This window comes from Bombina bombina, chromosome 3 (assembly GCF_027579735.1).
Source record: "Bombina bombina isolate aBomBom1 chromosome 3, aBomBom1.pri, whole genome shotgun sequence".
NCBI lineage: Eukaryota > Metazoa > Chordata > Amphibia > Anura > Bombinatoridae > Bombina > Bombina bombina.
This window is the reverse complement of record NC_069501.1, coordinates 297,788,561-297,811,132: the sequence shown is the minus strand read 5'-3', so window position 1 is coordinate 297,811,132 and position 22,572 is coordinate 297,788,561. Positions and strand designations below refer to the sequence as shown.

Genomic DNA, 22,572 nt, shown 5'->3' with positions numbered 1-22,572 from the left:
AGTGCGGCACATTCTCACTACTTTTGCTAGCTATCAAAAAACTAGCAGGTACGCTCGGCACTTTTACGGCCCAGCGTACCTGGTTTTCAATCCGCCACCCCTGGAGGTGGCGGATCCCATAGGAATCAATGGGAGTCTGACCATAGCGAAAGTACAAGTTCGCTGCTGACAGACATCCCATTGATTTCTATGGGAGCTGTCTACACCTAACACCCTAACATGTACCCCGAGTCTAAACACCACTAATCTGACCCCCCCTACACCGCCGCAACTAAATAAAGTTATTACCCCCTAAACCGCCGCTCCCGGAGCCCACCGCAAGCTACTCTATACATATTAACCCCTAAACCGCCGCTCCCGGAGCCCACCGCAAGCTACTCTATACATATTAACCCCTAAACCGCCGCTCCCGGAGCCCACCGCAACTATAATAAATGTATTAACCCCTAAACCGCCGCTCCCTGAACCTGCCGCAACCTATATTAAATGTATTAACCCCTATCCTGCCCCCCCTACACCGTCGCCACCTATAATAAATGTATTAACCCCTAATCTGCCCCCCTACACCGTCGCCACCTATAATAAATGTATTAACCCCTATCCTGCCCCCCACTACGCCGCCACCACTGTCATAAAATTATTAACCCCTAAACCTAAGTCTAACCCTAACCCTAACACCCCCTAACTTAAATATTAATTAAATAAATCTAAATAAATTAACTCTTATTAAGTAAATGAATCCTATTTAAAACTAAATACTTACCTTTAAAATAAACCCTAATATAGCTACAATATAAATAATAATTATATTCTAGCTATCTTAGGATTTATTTTTATTTTACAGGTACCTTTCAATTTATTTTAACCATCTACAATAACTATTAAATAGTTATTAACTATTTAATAGCTTACCTAGCTAAAATAAAGAGAAATGTACCTGTGAAATAAATCCTAACCTAAGTTACAATTACACCTAACACTACACTATACTTTAATAAATTATTCCTATTTAAAAATAAATACTTACCTGTAAAATAAACCCTAAGATAGCTACAATATAATTAATAATTATATTATAGCTATCTTAGGATTTATATTTATTTTACAGGTAACTTTGTATTTATTTTAGCTAGTTAGAATAGTTATTAAATAGTTATTAACTATTTAATAACTACATAGCTAAAAGAAATACAAAATTACCTGTAAAATAAATCCTAACTTAAGTTGCAATTAAACCTAATACTACACTATCATTAAATTAATTAAATAAATTAACTACAAATAACTACAATTAAATACAATGACATAAACTAACTAAAGTACAAAAAATAAAAAAAGCTAAGTTACAAAAAATAAAAAAATAAGTTACAAACATGTTACAAATATTACAACAATTTTAAGCTACTTACACCTAATCTAAGACCCCTAATAAAATAACAAACCCCCCCAAAATAAAAAAATGCCCTACCCTATTCTAAATTAAATAAATTTCAAAGCTCTTTTACCTTACCAGCCCTTAAAAGGGCCATTTGTGGGGGCATGCCCCAAAGAAAACAGCTCTTTTGCCTGTAAAAGAAAAATACAACCCCCCCCAACATTAAAACCCACCACCCACATACCCCTAATCTAACCCAAACCCCCCTTACAAAAACCTAACACTAATCCCCTGAAGATCATCCTACCTTGAGTCGTCTTCACTCAGCCGAGCCACCGATGGAACTGAAGAGGACATCCGGAGCGGAAGAAGTTAATCCTCCAAGTGGCGCTGAAGAAATCTTCCATCCGATGAAGTCATCTTCCAAACCGGGTCTTGAATCTTCCTTCCGCCAACGCGGAACCACCTTCTTCACCGACGGACTACGACGAATGACGGCTCCTTTAAGGGACGTCATCCAAGATGGCGTCCCCTCAATTCCGATTGGCTGATAGGATTCTATCAGCCAATCGGAATTAAGGTAGGAAAAATCTGATTGGCTGATGGAATCAGCCAATCAGATTGAGCTCGCATTCTATTGGCTGTTCCGATCAGCCAATAGAATGCGAGCTCAATCTGATTGGCTGATTGGATCAGCCAATCGGATTGAACTTGAATCTGATTGGCTGATTCCATCAGCCAATCAGATTTTCCTACCTTAATTCCGATTGGCTGATAGAATCCTATCAGCCAATCGGAATTGAGGGGACGCCATCTTGGATGACGTCCCTTAAAGGAGCCGTCATTCGTCGTAGTCCGTCGGTGAAGAAGGTGGTTCCGCGTCGGCGGAAGGAAGATTCAAGACCCGGCTTGGAAGATGACTTCGCCCGGATAGAAGACCTCTTCAGCGCCTCTTTGAAGATGACATCGGCCGGATCGAAGACTTTTCTTCAGCGCCGCCTGGATGATGACTTCATCGGATGGAAGATTTCTTCAGCGCCGCTTGGTGGATTAACTTCTTCCGCTCCGGATGTCCTCTTCAGTTCCATCGGTGGCTCGGCTGAGTGAAGACGACTCAAGGTAGGATGATCTTCAGGGGAGTAGTGTTAGGTTTTTGTAAGGGGGGTTTGGGTTAGATTAGGGGTATGTGGGTGGTGGGTTTTAATGTTGGGGGGGGGTTGTATTTTTCTTTTACAGGCAAAAGAGCTGTTTTCTTTGGGGCATGCCCCCACAAATGGCCCTTTTAAGGGCTGGTAAGGTAAAAGAGCTTTGAAATTTATTTAATTTAGAATAGGGTAGGGCATTTTTTTATTTTGGGGGGTTTGTTATTTTATTAGGGGGCTTAGATTAGGTGTAAGTAGCTTAAAATTGTTGTAATATTTGTAACATGTTTGTAACTTATTTTTTTATTTTTTGTAACTTAGCTTTTTTTATTTTTTGTACTTTAGTTAGTTTATGTAATTGTATTTAATTGTAGTTATTTGTAGGTAGTTTATTTAATTAATTTAATGATAGTGTAGTATTAGGTTTAATTGTAACTTAAGTTAGGATTTATTTTACAGGTAATTTTGTATTTCTTTTAGCTATGTAGTTATTAAATAGTTAATAACTATTTAATAACTATTCTAACTAGCTAAAATAAATACAAAGTTACCTGTAAAATAAATATAAATCCTAAGATAGCTATAATATAATTATTAATTATATTGTAGCTATCTTAGGGTTTATTTTACAGGTAAGTATTTATTTTTAAATAGGAATAATTTATTAAAGTATAGTGTAGTGTTAGGTGTAATTGTAACTTAGGTTAGGATTTATTTCACAGGTACATTTCTCTTTATTTTAGCTAGGTAAGCTATTAAATAGTTAATAACTATTTAATAGTTATTGTACATGGTTAAAATAAATTGAAAGGTACCTGTAAAATAAAAATAAATCCTAAGATAGCTAGAATATAATTATTATTTATATTGTAGCTATATTAGGGTTTATTTTAAAGGTAAGTATTTAGTTTTAAATAGGATTCATTTACTTAATAAGAGTTAATTTATTTAGATTTATTTAATTAATATTTAAGTTAGGGGGGCGTTAGGGTTAGGGTTAGACTTAGGTTTAGGGGTTAATAATTTTATGACAGTGGCGGCGGCGTAGTGGGGGGCAGGATAGGGGTTAATAAATTTATTATAGGTGGCGACGGTGTAGGGGGGGCAGATTAGGGGTTAATAAATGTATTATAGGTGGTGACGGTGTAGGGGGGGCAGGATAGGGGTTAATAAGTTTAATATAGGTTGCGGCGGGTTCATGGAGCGGCGGTTTAGGGGTTAAACTATTTATTTAGTTGCGGAGAGGTGCGGGATCAGCAGGATAGGGGTTAATAATTTTATTATAGAGGGCGACGGTATAGGGGGGGCAGGATAGGGGTTACTAGGTATACTGTAGGTGGCAGCAGTGTCCGGGAGCGGCGGTTTAGGGGTTAATACATTTATAAGAGTTGCGGCAGGGTCTAGGAGCGGCGGTTTAGGGGTTAATACATTTATAAGAGTTGCGGCGAGGTCTAGGAGCGGCGGTTTAGGGGTTAGTAACTTTATTGAGTTGCGGGAGGCTCCGGGGGCGCCGGTATAGGGATAGAACAGTGTAGTTTAGTGTGAGTGCTTAGTGACAGGCTAGCAATAAAGCTGGGAAAAAGCCGAAGGGCAGCAAGATCGGATGAGTGATAACTGTCACAGTCCGCTGCTCATCGCCCCGCGGCTTTTTGACAGCTTTATTTGATAACTTAGGCGTATTTTTTCAGGTCCGCGGCGGCGAAGGTAGGCGAGCTTAGGCGGGCGTATTGGGCCGGCGAAGCCAGAAAAGTAGACGGCTTGATAACTACCCCCCTATGTCTTTAATTTTAGTTGATATGAATTTTCATTGATATATTTCAATCAATTCCTAACTTTTCAAATATGTGATAAAAAACATACTAAATATACTTGTTGAGACATAAGTAGTTACTGTGTTTTTAAATGTTTATTGTTTAGATGGAGGAACTAGTTGAAGGCATTCGCTGGGCATTCATTGATATTTTGGAAAAGGAAAATGATTGGATGGATGAAGAAACCAAATTAAAAGCAAAAGAAAAGGTACAGGGTGACATGCTCAAAAATATTTGATACAATGGAATAACAAATGTTAAAAACTGCAGCAAATAATTTCATATATATTTTGGTATAAACAGTCAGTACTTTTTTGTAGTCCATTTATTTTGAATAAGCATGCTTTAGGAAGCTGCAGAAATGTTAAAGCAGATTATAAGTTCATTGTAAAAGTTTAAGGGGTTAACTGGCACAAAACTTTACGTTATACTACTTTAGAAACTTTTTAAGCACTTCTCAACACTTTCCAAACCTTAAATTGAAATTAAACACAAAAAGTTGATTCCAATGGAGAGTAAAACAAACAAACTTTATCAATCTTAGTGATCACAATCTATCTGCAATTTTCTACCAAAATAGCCTTTGACTTTCCGACCAAATTGGTCATCAAGTTTCTTGAGTAATCACAATGCAATGCCATTTTGTTTGTTAAAAGCTCAACAGAAAAGCTCCCAAAAAGGCGTCATGTGTTAAGAGCCTGTTCTTAAAATAGAAACTGGGCAGTCACCTGAAACTGATGGATACAAAAGCCCATTCACACCTCTTAAGGTTCCCTTTGTTCACTGGCAAGGGAAATACTCATTTATATGTGTGAAATTAACCCATTGTAATCAAAATCCCTTGCCAACACTGATTAACCATATGAAGGTCATATGTATCTTACCATGATGAGCATACTTTTTTAGTCACTTCAGGACCCCAACATCTACAAATGGCGTGTTTTGATTTTTCATGTTAATATTTTATTGTAAGTCACACTTGTACTGTTTTGATTGTACTGTTATCTTTAAAATCGGGTTTTAATAGGGGATTGCGCAATTGCAGCTTTCATAGGAACATATAATTTATTTCCAACCGCACCACTGCTATACCATCTAAATATATCTTTTATGTTGACATAATGGACAGATTGTGCATCATTTTTCTATTACTATATGGTCACTGTTAAACTTTGACAAGCATAGTTTTTCTCAATATTTATTTCTATTGTTTGTTAGAGAACCGCTTTCATTTTGGCATGATCTGAAAACAAGATGCCGACTACAGTTTTTATTGAAAGAACTTCTTCTTTTTTTTTTTTTTTTTTTTTAGCATTACTGAAACTGTAATGCATGAACCCACTGCCTTGTAACATTGTATCTGCCTAGAAAACCTTTAATGAAATTGCACCTTTGTAACCGGGTTTTTATAGGGGACAAGCCTCCATTCTCAAACACGGTCAAGATAATGCGTTTCAAAGTACATGCGCCTACATTGTTAAACTCGTGGACCCCCTAGCTGTAAAGGATGTCATGTATGAAACAAATATACAAATGTATATGAACTAATAAATATGTAAATATGTGCCCTGTCAACAGTATACAGCCTTAACATTAGGGATGAATCAAGCTTTAATGAATCAATACTATTTAAGTTAATAACCCTCTACAATGTCACTTTTGGGCAAGATAATACACTGTTTCAACATAGCAGTGAAATAGGTTTAACAATGTCAGAATGCCCTTTTAAAGACTTATCAAGTGCCTAGAGGAGTTGAGTTTGAAAAGTTAAGACTGGCTCCCAAAAGGTGTTGAAAAGTGACTTGAAAATGTATTGTAATCATCCAGAACTTTTCATCACCAAATGGGTAATAGCCCTTTTAGTGAGGATCTGAAAACATGTTTGTGAGTGCGGAAAAGAGCCAAAACATGCTATTTTGATCATGTTGAATCGGATGTAGTCTATTTTGGGCAGAAAAAGGCCACAGTCTATAGTTTGGGATTGAGCCCTTACTTTTCTATTTTTATATCCTTTGTTGAAAAGCAGTTAGGTACACTTAGGAGTAGGGTGCGCTTGTGTCAGGAGCACTATATTGCAGAAGTTTTGCAAGAATACTTTTAAAGGGACATTAAACACTAAATACATGCTAGATAGAATGATACATTCAAAGAAAAGATTAGTCCATAACTAACATGTAGATGTATTTTTTAAAGTTTCATTAGTTGTTTAAAAAGTGACAAAATAAGTGTAAAGTTTTAGTGTCTATAAAACACGGGAGCTGCCATGTTGTAACTTGTGTTACCTTCTCTGCTGTGGCCAATTAGAGACCGTTATAAATAGGTCACTAGAGTGTGCATCCAATGGTTGTGCTGGATTTAACAGTGTTCTGCACTTCTATTTCTAACAGGAACTGAAAAGCTCACAATTTCAGAATGGAATTACAGGAAAAGAGGACAAAATAAATAATGAAAGTATATTGCAGAGTTGTTTTATTATATACAATTTATCATTTTATATTACCATCTCAAAGTGTTTAATGTCCCTTTAACGTTATACATTGAGCAAACACTGCTGCCATCTAGTGCCCAAAAGCATTTTTGGAAAACTGCTGCCATAAAGTGTACACTACCTACCTTTGTATGCTCTTTAACAAAGAGAATATGATGAGAACAAAGAAAATTTTATAATACAAGTAATTTGGAAACCGTATATTGGAAATCATGAAAGAAAATCTTTGGATTTCCTGTCTCTTTAATATTTATCTACATCTTTTTAGAATGTGCATAAATTCGAAATCTATGTTTTCATGTCGTGTAAAAATTAGATGATAAAAAAAAAAGTTGGTCTTATTCTTGCAGTGAATTTTGCAACCAAAGCTTCTGGCTCAATATTTGCTTTAAGATGTGTGTTGTTTTGATTTATGAGATAATAAACTCACAGTTATGCCATAGAAAAGAATTATTGCATTATCAAATGACACTGAAAGGGACTTTTTAGTGTAAAAATAAAATGTTTTATTTAAAGTGATGTTAAACTAAGTCTGCCTTGAAGTTTAATTAATATGAAATAATTGTCCAAAAATTGTATATCAGTATCTTTACTTTATAGTAAAATTGGGCCTGAAAGGGTTAAAAAGGTTTTGTTGATTCTGGCTGTATGGCTCGCACAAACATTGGATGAATGGAGAATATGGCCCATATTTATCAAGCTCCGTACGGAGCTTGAAGGGCCGTGTTTCTGGCGAGTCTTCAGACTCGCCAGAAACACAAGTTATGAAGCAGCGGTCTAAAGACCACTGCTCCATAACCCTGCCCGCCTGCTCTGAGCAGGTGGACAGGAATCGCCAGAAATTAACCCGATCGAATACGATTGTTGATTGACACCCCCCTGCTGGTGGCCTATTGGCCGCAAGTCAGCAGGGGGCGGCGTTGCACCAGCAGCTCTTGTGAGCTGCTGGTGCAATGTTAAATGCGAAGAGTGTATTGCTCTCCGCATTTAGCGAAGTCTTGCAGACCTGATCCGCAGTGTCGGATCAGGTCCGCAAGACCTATGATAAATAGGGGCCTATGTCACTGTTTGAAAGGAAGCGTTCTTCAAAGTGGGAGTAGTGAGGCTGAGTATAATAAACTACAGAACCTTTTTAACTCTTTCAGGCACAATTTTACTATAAAGTAAAGATACTGATATACATTTTTTTAAACAAGGATTTCATATTTTAAGGGACACTAAACCCACATTTTTTATTTCATGATTCAGATAGAGCATGCAATTTTAAACAACTTTCTAATTTACTCCTTTTATCAATTTTTCTTTGTTCTCTTGCTATCATTGTTTAAAAAGCAGGAATGTGATGCATAGGAGCTAGCCCAGTTTTGGTTGAGAACCTGGGTTATGCTTGCTTATTGGTGGGTAAATTTAAGCCTCCAATAAGCAAGTGCTATCCATGGTGCTGAACCTAAAATGGCCTGTTTGCTAAGATTTACATTGCTGCTTTCAAAATAAAGATATCAAGAGAACAAAAACAAATTGATAATAGGAGTAATTAGAAAGTTGCTTAAAAATTCATACTCTATCTGAATCATGAAAAAAAAAATTGGGTTCAGTGTCCCTTTAACTTCACGGTAGACTTAGTTTATCATCACTTTAAACATATTTTTAACCCCTTAAAAGTTGTTCTCCTGTGTAAATACAGATGATGGTACCACTGGTTAGCAAATTATAGGCAATCATACTTGCACATGCACCAGACACTGGCTGTATCTTCACCTGGAGTTGAATGAGGATATTTACTAAGAAGTAGTAAGAAGAGGAAGCTGCTCTGGAGCCATTGAGCTGCAGGTTTACTCATGCAGTTCTACAAACACTGCTTCTTAAAGAGACAGTTCACTGTAAAATTGGTTTTCCCTGAATGTATTCCCCATGACTTGTTATACAAGCTGCAGTGTATAAAATGTATGAGAAAATGCTCATTTATGCTTCTTTTTGTAAAAGAAAGAGCTGGATTTGCTTTTTGAAACAGCAGCCCATCAAAATAGGCTAAGTTTGCATACAGATCAGATCTCGTTATCTTATCACTCAAATGCTTCCATTATTTTTTATCTATGTCTCTGTACAATACTTAGAAAGAACAAATACAAATAAACATTTTAGAGCTTTATCTCTTTCATCTCCCATTGTGAGTGTAATTTCTTATGCTGGCTGTGTTTACATAGGCCTAGATTTGGAGTTCGGCGGTAAAAGGGCTGTTAACGCTCCGCGGGCTTTTTTCTGGCCGCACCATAAAATTAACTCTGGTATCGAGAGTTTAAACAAATGCTGCGTTAGGCTCCAAAAAAGGAGCGTAGAGCATTTTTACCGCAAATGCAACTCTCGATACCAGAGTTGCTTACGGACGCGGCCGGCCTCAAAAACGTGCTCGTGCACGATTCTCCCATAGGAAACAATGGGGCTGTTTGAGCTGAAAAAAAACCTAACACCTGCAAAAAAGCAGCGTTCAGCTCCTAACGCAGCCCCATTGTTTCCTATGGGGAAACACTTCCTACGTCTGCACCTAACACTCTAACATGTACCCCGAGTCTAAACACCCCTAACCTTACACTTATTAACCCCTAATCTGCCGCCCCCGCTATCGCTGACACCTGCATATTTTTTTTAACCCCTAATCTGCCGCTCCGTAAACCGCCGCAACCTACGTTATCCCTATGTACCCCTAATCTGCTGCCCCTAACACCGCCGACCCCTATATTATATTTATTAACCCCTAATCTGCCCCCCTCAACGTCGCCGACACCTGCCTACACTTATTAACCCCTAATCTGCCGACCGGACCTGAGCGCTACTATAATAAAGTTATTAACCCCTAATCCGCCTCACTAACCCTATCATAAATAGTATTAACCCCTAATCTGCCCTCCCTAACATCGCCGACACCTAACTTCAATTATTAACCCCTAATCTGCCGAGCGGACCTCACCGCTACTATAATAAATGTATTAACCCCTAAAGCTAAGTCTAACCCTAATACTAACACCCCCCTAAGTTAAATATAATTTACATCTAACGAAATTAATTAACTCTTATTAAATAAATGATTCCTATTTAAAGATAAATACTTACCTGTAAAATAAATCCTAATATAGCTACAATATAAATTATAATTACATTGTAGCTATTTTAGGATTAATATTTATTTTACAGGCAACTTTGTAATTATTTTAACCAGGTACAATAGCTATTAAATAGTTAAGAACTATTTAATAGTTACCTAGTTAAAATAATAACAAATTTACCTGTAAAATAAATCCTAACCTAAGATATAATTAAACCTAACACTACCCTATCAATAAATTAATTAAATAAACTACCTACAATTACCTACAATTTACCTAACACTACACTATCAATAAATTAATTAAACACAATTCCTACAAATAAATACAATTAAATAAACTAGCTAAAGTACAAAAAATAAAAAAGAACTAAGTTACAAAAAATAATAAAATATTTACAAACATAAGAAAAATATTACAACAATTTTAAACTAATTACACCTACTCTAAGCCCCCTAATAAAATAACAAAGCCCCCCAAAATAAAAAATTCCCTACCCTATTCTAAATTAAAAAAGTTACAAGCTCTTTTACCTTACCAGCCCTGAACAGGGCCCTTTGCGGGGCATGCCCCAAGGATTTCAGCTCTTTTGCCTGTAAAAAAAAACATACCATACCCCCCCCCCAACATTACAACCCACCACCCACATACCCCTAATCTAACCCAAACCCCCCTTAAATAAACCTAACACTAAGCCCCTGAAGATCTTCCTACCTTGTCTTCACCATACCAGGTTCACCGATCCGTCCTGGCTGATTGGATCAGCCAATCGGATTGAACTTGATTCTGATTGGCTGATTCCATCAGCCAATCAGAAAATTCCTACCTTAATTCCGATTGGCTGATAGAATCCTATCAGCCAATCGGAATTCGAGGGACGCCATCTTGGATGACGTCCCTTAAAGGAACCGTCATTCGTCGGGAGACAACGGAAGAAGAGGATGGATCCGCGTCGCCTGCTTCAAGATGGACCCGCTCCGCACCGGATGGAAGAAGATTGAAGATGCCGCTTGGAGAAGATGTTTGCCGGTCCGGATGTCCTCTTCTTGCCGGATAGGAGGAAGACTTTGGAGCCTCTTCTGGACCTCTTCAGCACCGGATGATGGATCGCCAACCCCCGCTTGGGTTGGATGAAGATGTTGGAGCCAGGACGGATCGGTGAACCTGGTATGGTGAAGACAAGGTAGGAAGATCTTCAGGGGCTTAGTGTTAGGTTTATTTAAGGGGGGTTTGGGTTAGATTAGGGGTATGTGGGTGGTGGGTTGTAATGTTGGGGGGGGGTATGGTATGTTTTTTTTTACAGGCAAAAGAGCTGAAATCCTTGGGGCATGCCCCACAAAGGGCCCTGTTCAGGGCTGGTAAGGTAAAAGAGCTTGTAACTTTTTTAATTTAGAATAGGGTAGGGAATTTTTTATTTTGGGGGGCTTTGTTATTTTATTAGGGGGCTTAGAGTAGGTGTAATTAGTTTAAAATTGTTGTAATATTTTTCTTATGTTTGTAAATATTTTATTATTTTTTGTAACTTAGTTCTTTTTTATTTTTTGTACTTTAGCTAGTTTATTTAATTGTATTTATTTGTAGGAATTGTGTTTAATTAATTTATTGATAGTGTAGTGTTAGGTTAATTGTAGGTAATTGTAGGTATTTTATTTAATTAATTTATTGATAGGGTAGTGTTAGGTTTAATTATATCTTAGGTTAGGATTTATTTTACAGGTAAATTTGTTATTATTTTAACTAGGTAACTATTAAATAGTTCTTAACTATTTAATAGCTATTGTACCTGGTTAAAATAATTAAAAAGTTGCCTGTAAAATAAATATTAATCCTAAAATAGCTATAATATAATTATAATTTATATTGTAGCTATATTAGGATTTATTTTACAGGTAAGTATTTAGCTTTAAATAGGAATCATTTATTTAATAAGAGTTAATTAATTTCGTTAGATGTAAATTATATTTAAGTTAGGGGGGTGTTAGTGTTAGGGTTAGACTTAGCTTTAGGGGTTAATCAATTTATTAGAATAGCGGTGAGGTCCGCTCGGCAGATTAGGGGTTAATAATTGAAGGTAGGTGTCGGCGATGTTAGGGAGGGCAGATTAGGGGTTAATACTATTTATTATAGGGTTATTGAGGCGGGAGTGAGGCGGGTTAGGGGTTAATAACTTTATTATAGTAGCGCTCAGGTCCGCTCGGCAGATTAGGGGTTAATAAGTGTAGGCAGGTGTCGGCGACGTTGAGGGGGGCAGATTAGGGGTTAATAAATATAATATAGGGGTCGGCGGTGTTAGGGGTAGCAGATTAGGGGTACATAGGGATAACGTAGGTGGTGGCGCTTTGCGGTCGGAAGATTAGGGGTTAATTATTTTAAGTAGCTGGCGGCGACCTTGTGGGGGGCAGGTTAGGGGTTAATAAATGTAATACAGGGGTCGGCGGGGTTAGGAGCAGCAGATTAGGGGTACATAAGTATAATGTAGGTGGCGGTCCGCAGATTAGGGGTTAAAAAATTTAAATCGAGTGGCGGTGATGTGGGGGGACCTCGGTTTAGGGGTACATAGGTAGTTTATGGGTGTTAGTGTACTTTAGGGTACAGTAGTTAAGAGCTTTATGAACCGGCGTTAGCCAGAAAGCTCTTAACTCCTGCTATTTTCAGGCGGCTGGAATTTTGTCGTTAGAGCTCTAACGCTCACTTCAGAAACGACTCTAAATACCGGCGTTAGAAAGATCCCATTGAAAAGATAGGATACGCAAATGGCGTAGGGGGATCTGCGGTATGGAAAAGTCGCGGCTGAAAAGTGAGCGTTAGACCCTTTAATCACTGACTCCAAATACCAGCGGGCGCCCAAAACCAGCGTTAGGAGCCTCTAACGCTGGTTTTGACGGCTACCGCCGAACTCCAAATCTAGGCCATAGTGTCTCAATAGCCTATAGATAGGTATAGAAACATTCAGTAAAGCTAAGGATACTACAGGCTAAATCAGCTATTTCAAATTTCTATATAAAGGTGAATGAGTTATTTGTAAACAATTTAATACACTCCAGCAGGTAAAATGGATCATTGGGAACAAATTAAAGGAGAGGAAGCTTTTGGTAAACTGTTCCTCGAACTACAGGGGTGGCAGAGATAAATCACCTAAACTCGTTGGTTTGTTGTGATTGACATGCTCTGCTCTTGCGCAATCGGTTGCAGGAGAGCAGGGGAGTGTGCTGCACAAAATGTTTCCTTAGCTGGGAACTACGTTTGTCTGCCTTTTGATAAAATGAACCCTATGGGTCCGATTTAACAAATTTCGGGCGGACCATGTAGCAAATCATGTCCGCCCGACATCGCTGAATGTTGACAGCATACGCTGTCGGCATTTAATATTGCACAAGCAGTTCTGGTGAACTGCTTGTGGAATGCCGCCCCCTGCAGATTCAGGGCCAATTGGCCGCTAGCAGGGGGTGTCAATCAACCCGACCACTGCTTCTTGACTGCTGTTTCCAGCGAGGCTGAAGGCTCATGCGGAAACAGGGGCATCGGGGCCATTGGGCCCTTTATAAATCGCCCCCTAGGTGTTTAACCCTTTACACATAGCAAAATGTAGGAATTCTGTAACCTAGGCGTTCTTTAAACTGCAGAAGATTAATAGCTGGTTTAGGCAACTTTCTGTATTTTGAAGGAAACTAGTTACATTGTTTTCTTTGTTTTCTAGAGAGTGTAGGACAAGCAAAATCTTTATAAAAATTACAAGAATTATTTCTTCTCACTTTAACTGTAGCAACAACAAGAACCTTCATATAGTGTAACCTTTAGTTGTTACATTTTACAGTTTAGCACAGGAATTTGATACAAGTGGTCTTATTGTGTGGCACAACTGAGGCTATTGTCTCCCGTTTAGGAATTTAATTTATTTTTTATCTTTAGAAATCTAGGTCAAAATGGAAAGGAATTCACTGTCCATTATACATCTATTAGCTATTTATTTTACAGAATATTTGGTGTTTTACTGTATATATGACTGAAAGTGATTTAAAGGTAGGTATTTATTCAGTAGGACGTCATGCATATTCAACAACTTGCTGTCCAAATACATAGCAATTTCTGTTCACATTTTTGTATCAGTGTTGTAAGGAAACAAAAGAAAAACATGAAATTATTTTAAGTTTCCAAGATGGCTGCTACAGTGTTCTTGTTCTGGAAAACCTGCCACCATATTTGTACAGAAAGTCTGCACAGGTGCACATTCTCTGGTGGGGGCGAGATGTCTGTATGTGACTGTAGATGTCTGTATGTGACTGTTTTCGTGTGACTGTAGATGTCTGGCTGTGACTGTTTTAGTGTGACTGTAGATGTCTGTATGTGACTGTTTTCGTGTGACTGTAGATGTCTGTATGTGACTGTTTTCTTGTGACTGTAGATGTCTGTATGTGACTGTTTTCGTGTGACTGTAGATGTCTGTATGTGACTGTTTTAGTGTGACTGTAGATGTCTGTATATGACTGTTTTCATGTGACTGGAGATGTCTGGGGTACATGTATGTGACTGTTTTCATGTAATTGTAGATGTCTGTATCTGACTGTTTTAGTGTGACTGTAAATGCCTGTATGTGACTGTTTTCATGTGACTGTAGATGTCTGTATGTGACTGTTTTCATGTGACTGTATATCTCTGTATGTGACTTTAGATGTCTGTATGTGACTGTTTTCATGTGACTGTAGATGTCTGTATGTGACTGTTTTCATGTGACTGTAGATGTCTGTATGTGACTGTAGATGTCTGTATGTGACTGTTTTTGTGTGAGTGTAGATCTCTGTATGTGACTTTAGATATCTGTATGTGACTGTTTTCATGTGACTGTAGATGTCTGTATGTGACTGTTTTCATGTGACTGTAGATGTCTGTATGTGACTGTAGATGTCTGTATGTGACTGTTTTCGTGTGAGTGTAGATCTCTGTATGTGGCTGTTTTAGTCTGACTGTAGATGTCTGTATGTGACTGTTTTCGTGTGACTGGAGATGTCTGGGGTGCATGTAGGTGCCTTTGGATGTCTGTATATGTTACTTTTCTCTAATATTCCCTTTTATGTGTGATGATAAGTATGTTCTTGAGTGATGTTGACACAGGATGATGAGTAATAAGGGATTATAATTTATTTAAAAGTGAACTCAAATAGTTCCTTTTATTACATTTTACTTTTTTTTTTTAACTATTTAAAGGGACAGTCTACACCAGAATTTTTATTGTTTTAAAAGATAGATAATCCCTTTATTACCCATTCCCCAGTTTTGCATAACCAACACAGTTATATTAATATACTTTTAACCTCTGTGATTATCTTGTATCTAAGCCTCTGCAAACTGCCCCTTTATTTCAGTTCTTTTGACAGACTTGCAGTTTAGCCAATCAGTGCCTGCTCACAGATAACTTCACGTGCACAAGCACAGTGCTATCTATATGAAATACATAAACTAACACCCTCTAGTGGTGAAAAACTGTTAAAATGCATTCTGAAAAGAGGTGGCCTTCAAGGTCTAAGAAATTAGCATATGAATCTCCTAGGTTAAGCTTTCAACTAAGAATACCAAGAGAACAAAGCAAAATTGGTGATAAAAGTAAATTGGAAAATTGTTTAAAATGACATTCTCTATCTGAATCATGAAAGTTTATTTTGGCCTAGACTGCCCATTTAATGACAACCTGTTTACAAAATACGCTAATAGAAAGATGTTACAAAGATTAAGTGCCTGGTGTTGCACAAAACTAGTCAGGATATACCTGATATGTACTTTTGTTTTTTAAACCAATAAAGCTGTTGTTATTTTTTCAGCCCTTTGGTGCCACTTTTGTTGTGTGGCTGCATCCTTTCAATTTTTCAAAGATGTTACAAACTTGTAATTTTTTTTATAAATTGAACTAGAAAATCTAACTAGAACTAGTATATGTATCAGTTTTGGGGTATGGTTAAATAACAAAAGAGTGTAGTGGGTTGTTCTGCCTTTAAATGTCTGCACCTATTTTGGATCCCAATCTGTCTCTGCTAGGAGCAATGTTTTAATGATTTATGTAGGGGTTATGGAATACTGTGGTGGGTCTTAAATTTTTTTTGGAGCAAGGGTTGCGAAGTTCTAACATTTTTGTCAGAAACTGAGACTTAACAGTAGAAATAGGGAAAACTGGATTCATCCCCAGCTCTGCAATATCGTTCAGTTAGCAGGATGATTGAAGTGATGGTAAACCTTAACTAATCAAATGCCATATATTTAATCTCTGCCATTAAAAAAGTATACCTTTTTTGTTTTTAATCCATCTGTGAAAGGGTTAAATTAGTGCATAAAGTAATGCTTCTATTGCAGTGTTATGTCGGCCAACTGGGATGACAATTCCAGTGAACATCCAATCAGCGTGTGTGTCATTTGACAATCTTGAAGTCCAGCCTCTTTAAAGCCATAAGAAAGCCTATGTAGAGTGTGGGTGGGACTGCTCTATACATCACAGCCCAGCCAAAAGAGGAAATGAAGGGGGCAGAGGAACAGACAATACCAATTAGGATTATAAATCTTAAAATATATACACTCATATATAAAAAAAATGTGGTTTTACTTGTAGACTAATATGTTTTTAATTGCAACATTCATATTGTCTGAAATTTACCATAACTTTAAGAGGCATGGACCTATGGCATATATCATAACAAGCTAGCAGAATAGTTTTTATACAAATACTTTTTTTATATATCAATACTTTACTTCTAAGTTATTAAGCTTTTACATGTTTTATTATTAAGAAATACAAACTCTCTCTGATATAACAAAAACATGAAAACCTTAGTATAAACTGAAACAGTTTATCTCAAAGATGTCAGGTCAGGTTCTGTGAAAGTTCTTTATTTTTTTAAGTATATAAACAGATATAAAATAAATACACTAATGAACAAATCTGCATATATCCAGAGAAACACTTCCCAAGCAAATACTCTGGGTGGAGCTGCTGCTGCTCTTTGCTGTCAGGAATAAAAGGCAGAGCTAATAAGCTGTTTTGTATTCAATGTATTTTCCATCTTTCATTTGCTTTCCTACTTTGCAAATATTACTTCATTAAGCTGCTTTAGATTGCCTTAGAATAATTTGTGTTGCACAACTCCCTTATTTGAGTTTAGGAAGATGCCTTTCATGTTAAAATCCCCTGTTATCAAGATAGATATCTATTATATTTACACCCCTCTGCATATTTGAATACAATTAAATCATCTGGATCAGCAATCTAGTTCTATTGGGTTCAATAATTGTATTTATTTTTTTTTTTTAAACATTTTGAGTGTAAAATATTTTATTCATATATTCATATAAAACACATGGTTACTGCTCCAGGTGAAATAAAAAAAAAATTTATTAAAGTAACTGAATTGTTTCCTAAACATATGATATGCTTAGGTTCTTTGGCTGGAAAAGAGAAAAAAAAAATACTTTTTTTTTTAATGTCACAAAATAAAGAGAATTGTTTGTTACTTATGTAAATTTATCATTTGTTATTTACTATTTTTATTGTTTGTCATTTATTAATTGAAAGTTATGCCAATGATTTAGATTCAGTACAACTTATTTGTTATACTAATATCTCAACTTTGCAATGTGAAAATGGCAGGGTTCATAAAAATATGAATCGTCACTTTGTCACAGCTAATTCTGGTCCCTGTAGCTACAATTTTCTCTCAGCTGTTTAGTTTTAGATAAATCAAAACATTAGATGACAAATGCATTGGAAAAAAAAATACCCTCTATAAAACAGTCCACTCTAACATACGCATAAAAGAAAAAAGGTTAAAAAAAACTCCAAAAAACAAAATGGGTACATCTCCACAAGATAAGATGCATCACAAGCGTAATCACATCTTTTTTAATTCTTTATGCAGAGTCGAGGTTTAGGTGAAAATATTTAGGAGCACTCCTTGTGAATGCCCCAGAAAACACTGCAACCCCCACAGTGAGCCCCTCATATATGTCTGTGAAATTGCTTAGACAAATATTATTATATCCATCCAGACAACTTTACCATTATATATGAATATATAACTATTAAATACATTAACAGAGTCCTTTTTGCAAAAGTGTTTCCCAAATGTTTTAGTTGTAGCTGGCAGACCTGGTCTGTTTTGGGCACATCATACAATTATACATTTTAATTGCTGTAATTGATATTGGAGAATGGGAGATAGGCTAGAAAAGATAAGTGAAGTGAAGCTAAATGAATTTCAAACATGTAGACTGTACTACGAGAGCCCATGGCAGCCATTTGAAACAATTGAGTGCTTTCAACTTTGTGAAAACAGTTTGGGAAAGACCCTTTTCTGCTCCAGCATGACTGTGCCCTTGTGCACAAAACAAGGTGCAAGATGACGTGGTTTGATGAGTTTGGTGTAGAGGAATTCAAGTGGCTTGCACAGAACCATAACCTTAAACCCACTAAAACCTTTGGAATGAACTGCCAAAATTGTGAGCCACATTTCCTTGTCCAATATTAGTTCCTAACCTCACAAATACTCTTTGGCTAAATAGACACAAATTGCTTCAGACACACTCCAAAATATAGTGGAAAGTCTTCCTAGAAAACATGTGGCTGTTATAGCTGCAAGGGGGGGGGGGGCAACAACATATCAATGCCCATGGTTTTTAAAAGGAATGTCCAACAAGCTTATATAGCTGTGCTGGTTTGGTGTTCCCATAGTTTTTGACACATAGTATATGTCTTACATCAAAAGGTTCAACAGATTATAGGGACATGATAATAGATTCCTATTCTGGGGATTTAATGAACACAGTTGTAATCTAAATTGTTTTTAAAAGGTTGCTTTAGATTGTGAGATTGACAACTTTTATTTATCTCTGAAGATGATTTCGGATTATACAGGCGCTGAATGGTGCATTCTCTGCATAATGGAATAATAGATTTGTTTGAAATTTAGAATTTTAATATAAATTGGCATTCACAAATTTGTAACCAAATTGTTTTTCATATTTCTGATTTAAAATAACTATTTTATAACATTTCTCATGACAATGCAAATAATTAGTCACTTTTACAGCTCGAACATCTAAAAGGGTTTCTTATTAAATTGGGTTTGATAGAACTTTTAGTCATAATGTACCTTTTTCATTTTCAAGACATACATTCTGCAATAGCAATAGTGTTTTTTGAGCATTTTCACTTGAAAATACACACATGAAGGCATATTTATCAAGACCGCTGCTCCATAACTTCTCTGCCTGCTCTGAGGCTGCGGATAGAAATCAACCCGATCGAATACGATCAGGTTAATTGACACCCCCTGCTAGCGGCCGATTGGCTGCAAATCTGCAGGGGGCGGCATTGCACCAGCAGTTCACAAGAACTGCTGGTGCAATGATAAATGCCGACAGCATATGCTGTCGGCATTTATTGATGTGCGGCGGACATGATACGCTACTTTGTATCATGTCCGCTCGCATATTGATAAATATGCCCCATGGTTTCTCATCTGCATGGACAGATTGTTGGATGTTTTAAAATGAAATGCTGTTGGAGTTCACTATATTTTTAGGATATATATATACTTTGTGTATTGATTTTTTTTTTTTATCAATTCAAAGTAGAATGATTTCAAAGTTTATTTGCCCATGACCGTATTTTTATGCAGCTGTAATCTTCAAATGTTATTGTTTTTTCTTTGGTCATAGTTGAAATATAAAGAAAAACATATTTGAATGATATTACATGCAGCTCATGCTCAGATAGTATTTCAATGTCATGACTACAACTTTATGCTTTTTTTAATAGGGTGGTTAAATAAGAAAAAAAAAACGTTTCTGTAAAAGAAATTATCTTAAAGTTTAAAGTCTACCCTAGACATTTTATTGCTTACAATTATATAAAATCCCTTTATAACTCATTCCCCAGTTTTACATAACCAACATGGTTATATTAATATACTTTTTACCTCTGTAATTACCTTGTATTTAAGCCTCTGCAGACTACCCTCTTATTTCAGTTCTTTTGACAGACTTGCATCTTAGCCAATCACTGGTGACTCCATTGGAGTTAGCACAATGCCATCTATATAGCACACATGGGCCTCTATTTATGAAAGGTCCCTGCAGACTCGCGGCCAATGGGCCGCTAGCAGGGAGGTGTAATTCAACCCAATCATACTCGATTGTGTTGATTTCCGGTGATGTCTGTTCGCCTGCTCAGAGCAGGTGGACAGGTTATGGAGCAGCGGTCTTTGTGACCGCTGCTTCCTAACTGCTGTTTCTGGCGAGTCTGAAGAATTGCCAGAAACACGGGACATCAAGCTCCATTCGGAGCTTGATAGATAGGCCCCATGGACTAGTGCTGTAAAAAACTGTCAAAATTCACTCATATAAGAGACGGCCTTAGAAATTAGCATATGAGCCTACCTAGGTTAAGCATTCAACAAAGAATACCAAGAGAACAAAGCAAATTTTATTATAAAAGTAAATTACAAAGTTGTTTAAAATTGCATGCCCTATCTAAATCATGAAAGTTTAATTTTGACTTGACTGTCTCTTTAAAATTAAAAATTTGGAACGCTGTCTTTACATTTGTTTTTATATTAAATTAAATGTATATGTGTGTGTGTATATGGCACGCTAATTGTTGCACACGATCATTATCGGGTTTGTTGTGGGTGTTTGTGCGTGTAGGAAGTAGCACGCATAATACAAGTTTAAAATAAACACGTTCTATCAAGCTCAATTAAATTTAAAACACGTTGGTTTAGCGCAACCTCAGAGCCCTTGTTAACTGTTATGCTCAAATAAAAAGTGTCACAAAATACATCAAAAATACATTTAAACTCAAAATGACACTGTCTAATAAAAATGATTTAAAAAAACAACAAAAAACATTGGATACACAAGTTATAAGGGCTCAAAGATATGAGGTCTCAGGTGTTAGAAAACCCCCCATAGAAATACATACATATACATGTCTAAAGATGTATATGTATGTATATGTGTGTGTGAATAATATATATATATATATATATATATATATATATATATATATATATATATATATATATATATAAAATGTAAATATTATTAAATATTTACATATTTCACTTTTCATTGTTCTTCACTTACAGGATAATGTCCTTTTTATTCTTAAATACATATTTCTTTATATATGTGTATATAACTATCCCTGCATATCTATTCCTATAGATACAGTATATAGGTATAGATATGTTTTTTCCATTAACAGTATTAGATATAAATAGAAATATATATTTAATTATAAAAAGTACATTATTTTCTATATGAAGAACATAGGAATGTAAAATATGTGTTTTGTGCATCTCATTTCTCAATTTAGGTCTTGACATGGTTGGGTTAGAGCATATGAAAACGTGGTATTCTTAAGGCGCGTTATTGAAATAGTACATATAAATATTTGTAAAAATTATTATAAATTATTAAAACTTAATAAAATATGTAGCTATATTCAATGGATTATTTACAATATTTTCCAGTATGTTTATTCATTTTATTAATTTATATGAATTATTTTAAATATTTTATATGTAATATTTTAATACTAATATTAATATTTCATGCAAGTTAGTGCCCTTGAGTAAACATGATCAGAATTGCGCTCAAGTAGGGTGTACTCTTTTTTATTTTCTTCTTCAATTTTTCTTCTTCAATATGTTATCCTGATTGCGATATTGTAACTTTGGCCTTTTGCGTGCACCGGGTTAGTGAGTGAGCAAAATGGTTTTACTTTCAACTTGCAAAATGCGCAATATCTTACCCGTGCTAAAAAACATAGTTGAGCACAGTTAGTGTGAAAGCGTGAGCGATAATTAGCGCACCACTGGTAGTTTAGCCCTAATTTTGCATTAATAATGTTAACAGTGTAGATTTCACTGATTATTTCTCTAAATTAATTTTTAAAACTTGATAACCCCAAAAATACTAAATCAATTTACTTAAATATTAAAATATTCAGAATTTCCCACCAGATTTGAAAGAAATTCCTTATCCTATCCAAAGTTACTAGCACATAAAGAATTGCGTTTACCATTGAACAGTCCTGCAAACTGAAACTGAAGTTACACTGCTGTCTAGCTATAACAACATGATCGCAGATCCAGCAACATGGTTCTCCCATTTAAAAAAAAGATATAGAGTTGATTTTCCCCCTTGACCATATACCAAATAATTGTGTTTCTATCAGGTTATTGGCATAATATGGTGACCACCTCTTAACTACACCTAGTCTGTTGTATATAGAACATTAAATATATTTAAAAGTAATTTTGCAGATTGCCAATTCTATGGTAATCATCAGATTTCTAGAGGGATCTCATATCCTTCATTGAAATTTTATTTTTTTCTTTGATGGGTCAAGTTTTGGGTTGCGGTAATAGAAAATAGATTTTTTAACAGCTTTAGCTAAACCCCATGTAATAAGGGCTATGTCTGATTACTTACAAAAGAATCAAGCTGAAGCTGCACTTTTAATCGAAAGGACCTTGTTTACATTTAATGGAAAGGATCTTCTAAAATTTCTGACATAAAGAAGGGTCCAACTGTAAAAATAAGTTCTAGCCACAATTCGTATAAAAAGGACTTTAACCGACTTAAAACTGTTTTTGAAGTCAGTAAATTT

The 22,572-nt window shown here is 36.0% G+C and overlaps 1 protein-coding gene across 3 annotated transcripts in view; it reads left to right on the top strand.

Annotated features, from left to right (window-relative positions):
- Positions 1 to 22,572, top strand: part of PHEX (phosphate regulating endopeptidase X-linked) — a 564,226-nt gene that overhangs the window by 248,271 nt on the left and 293,383 nt on the right. For all 3 annotated transcript variants that reach the window (XM_053706372.1, XM_053706371.1, XM_053706373.1), the window contains one exon: positions 4,435 to 4,536. In XM_053706372.1, the coding sequence (XP_053562347.1) occupies positions 4,435 to 4,536 (102 nt within the window). The remainder of the gene's footprint in view (positions 1 to 4,434; positions 4,537 to 22,572) is intronic.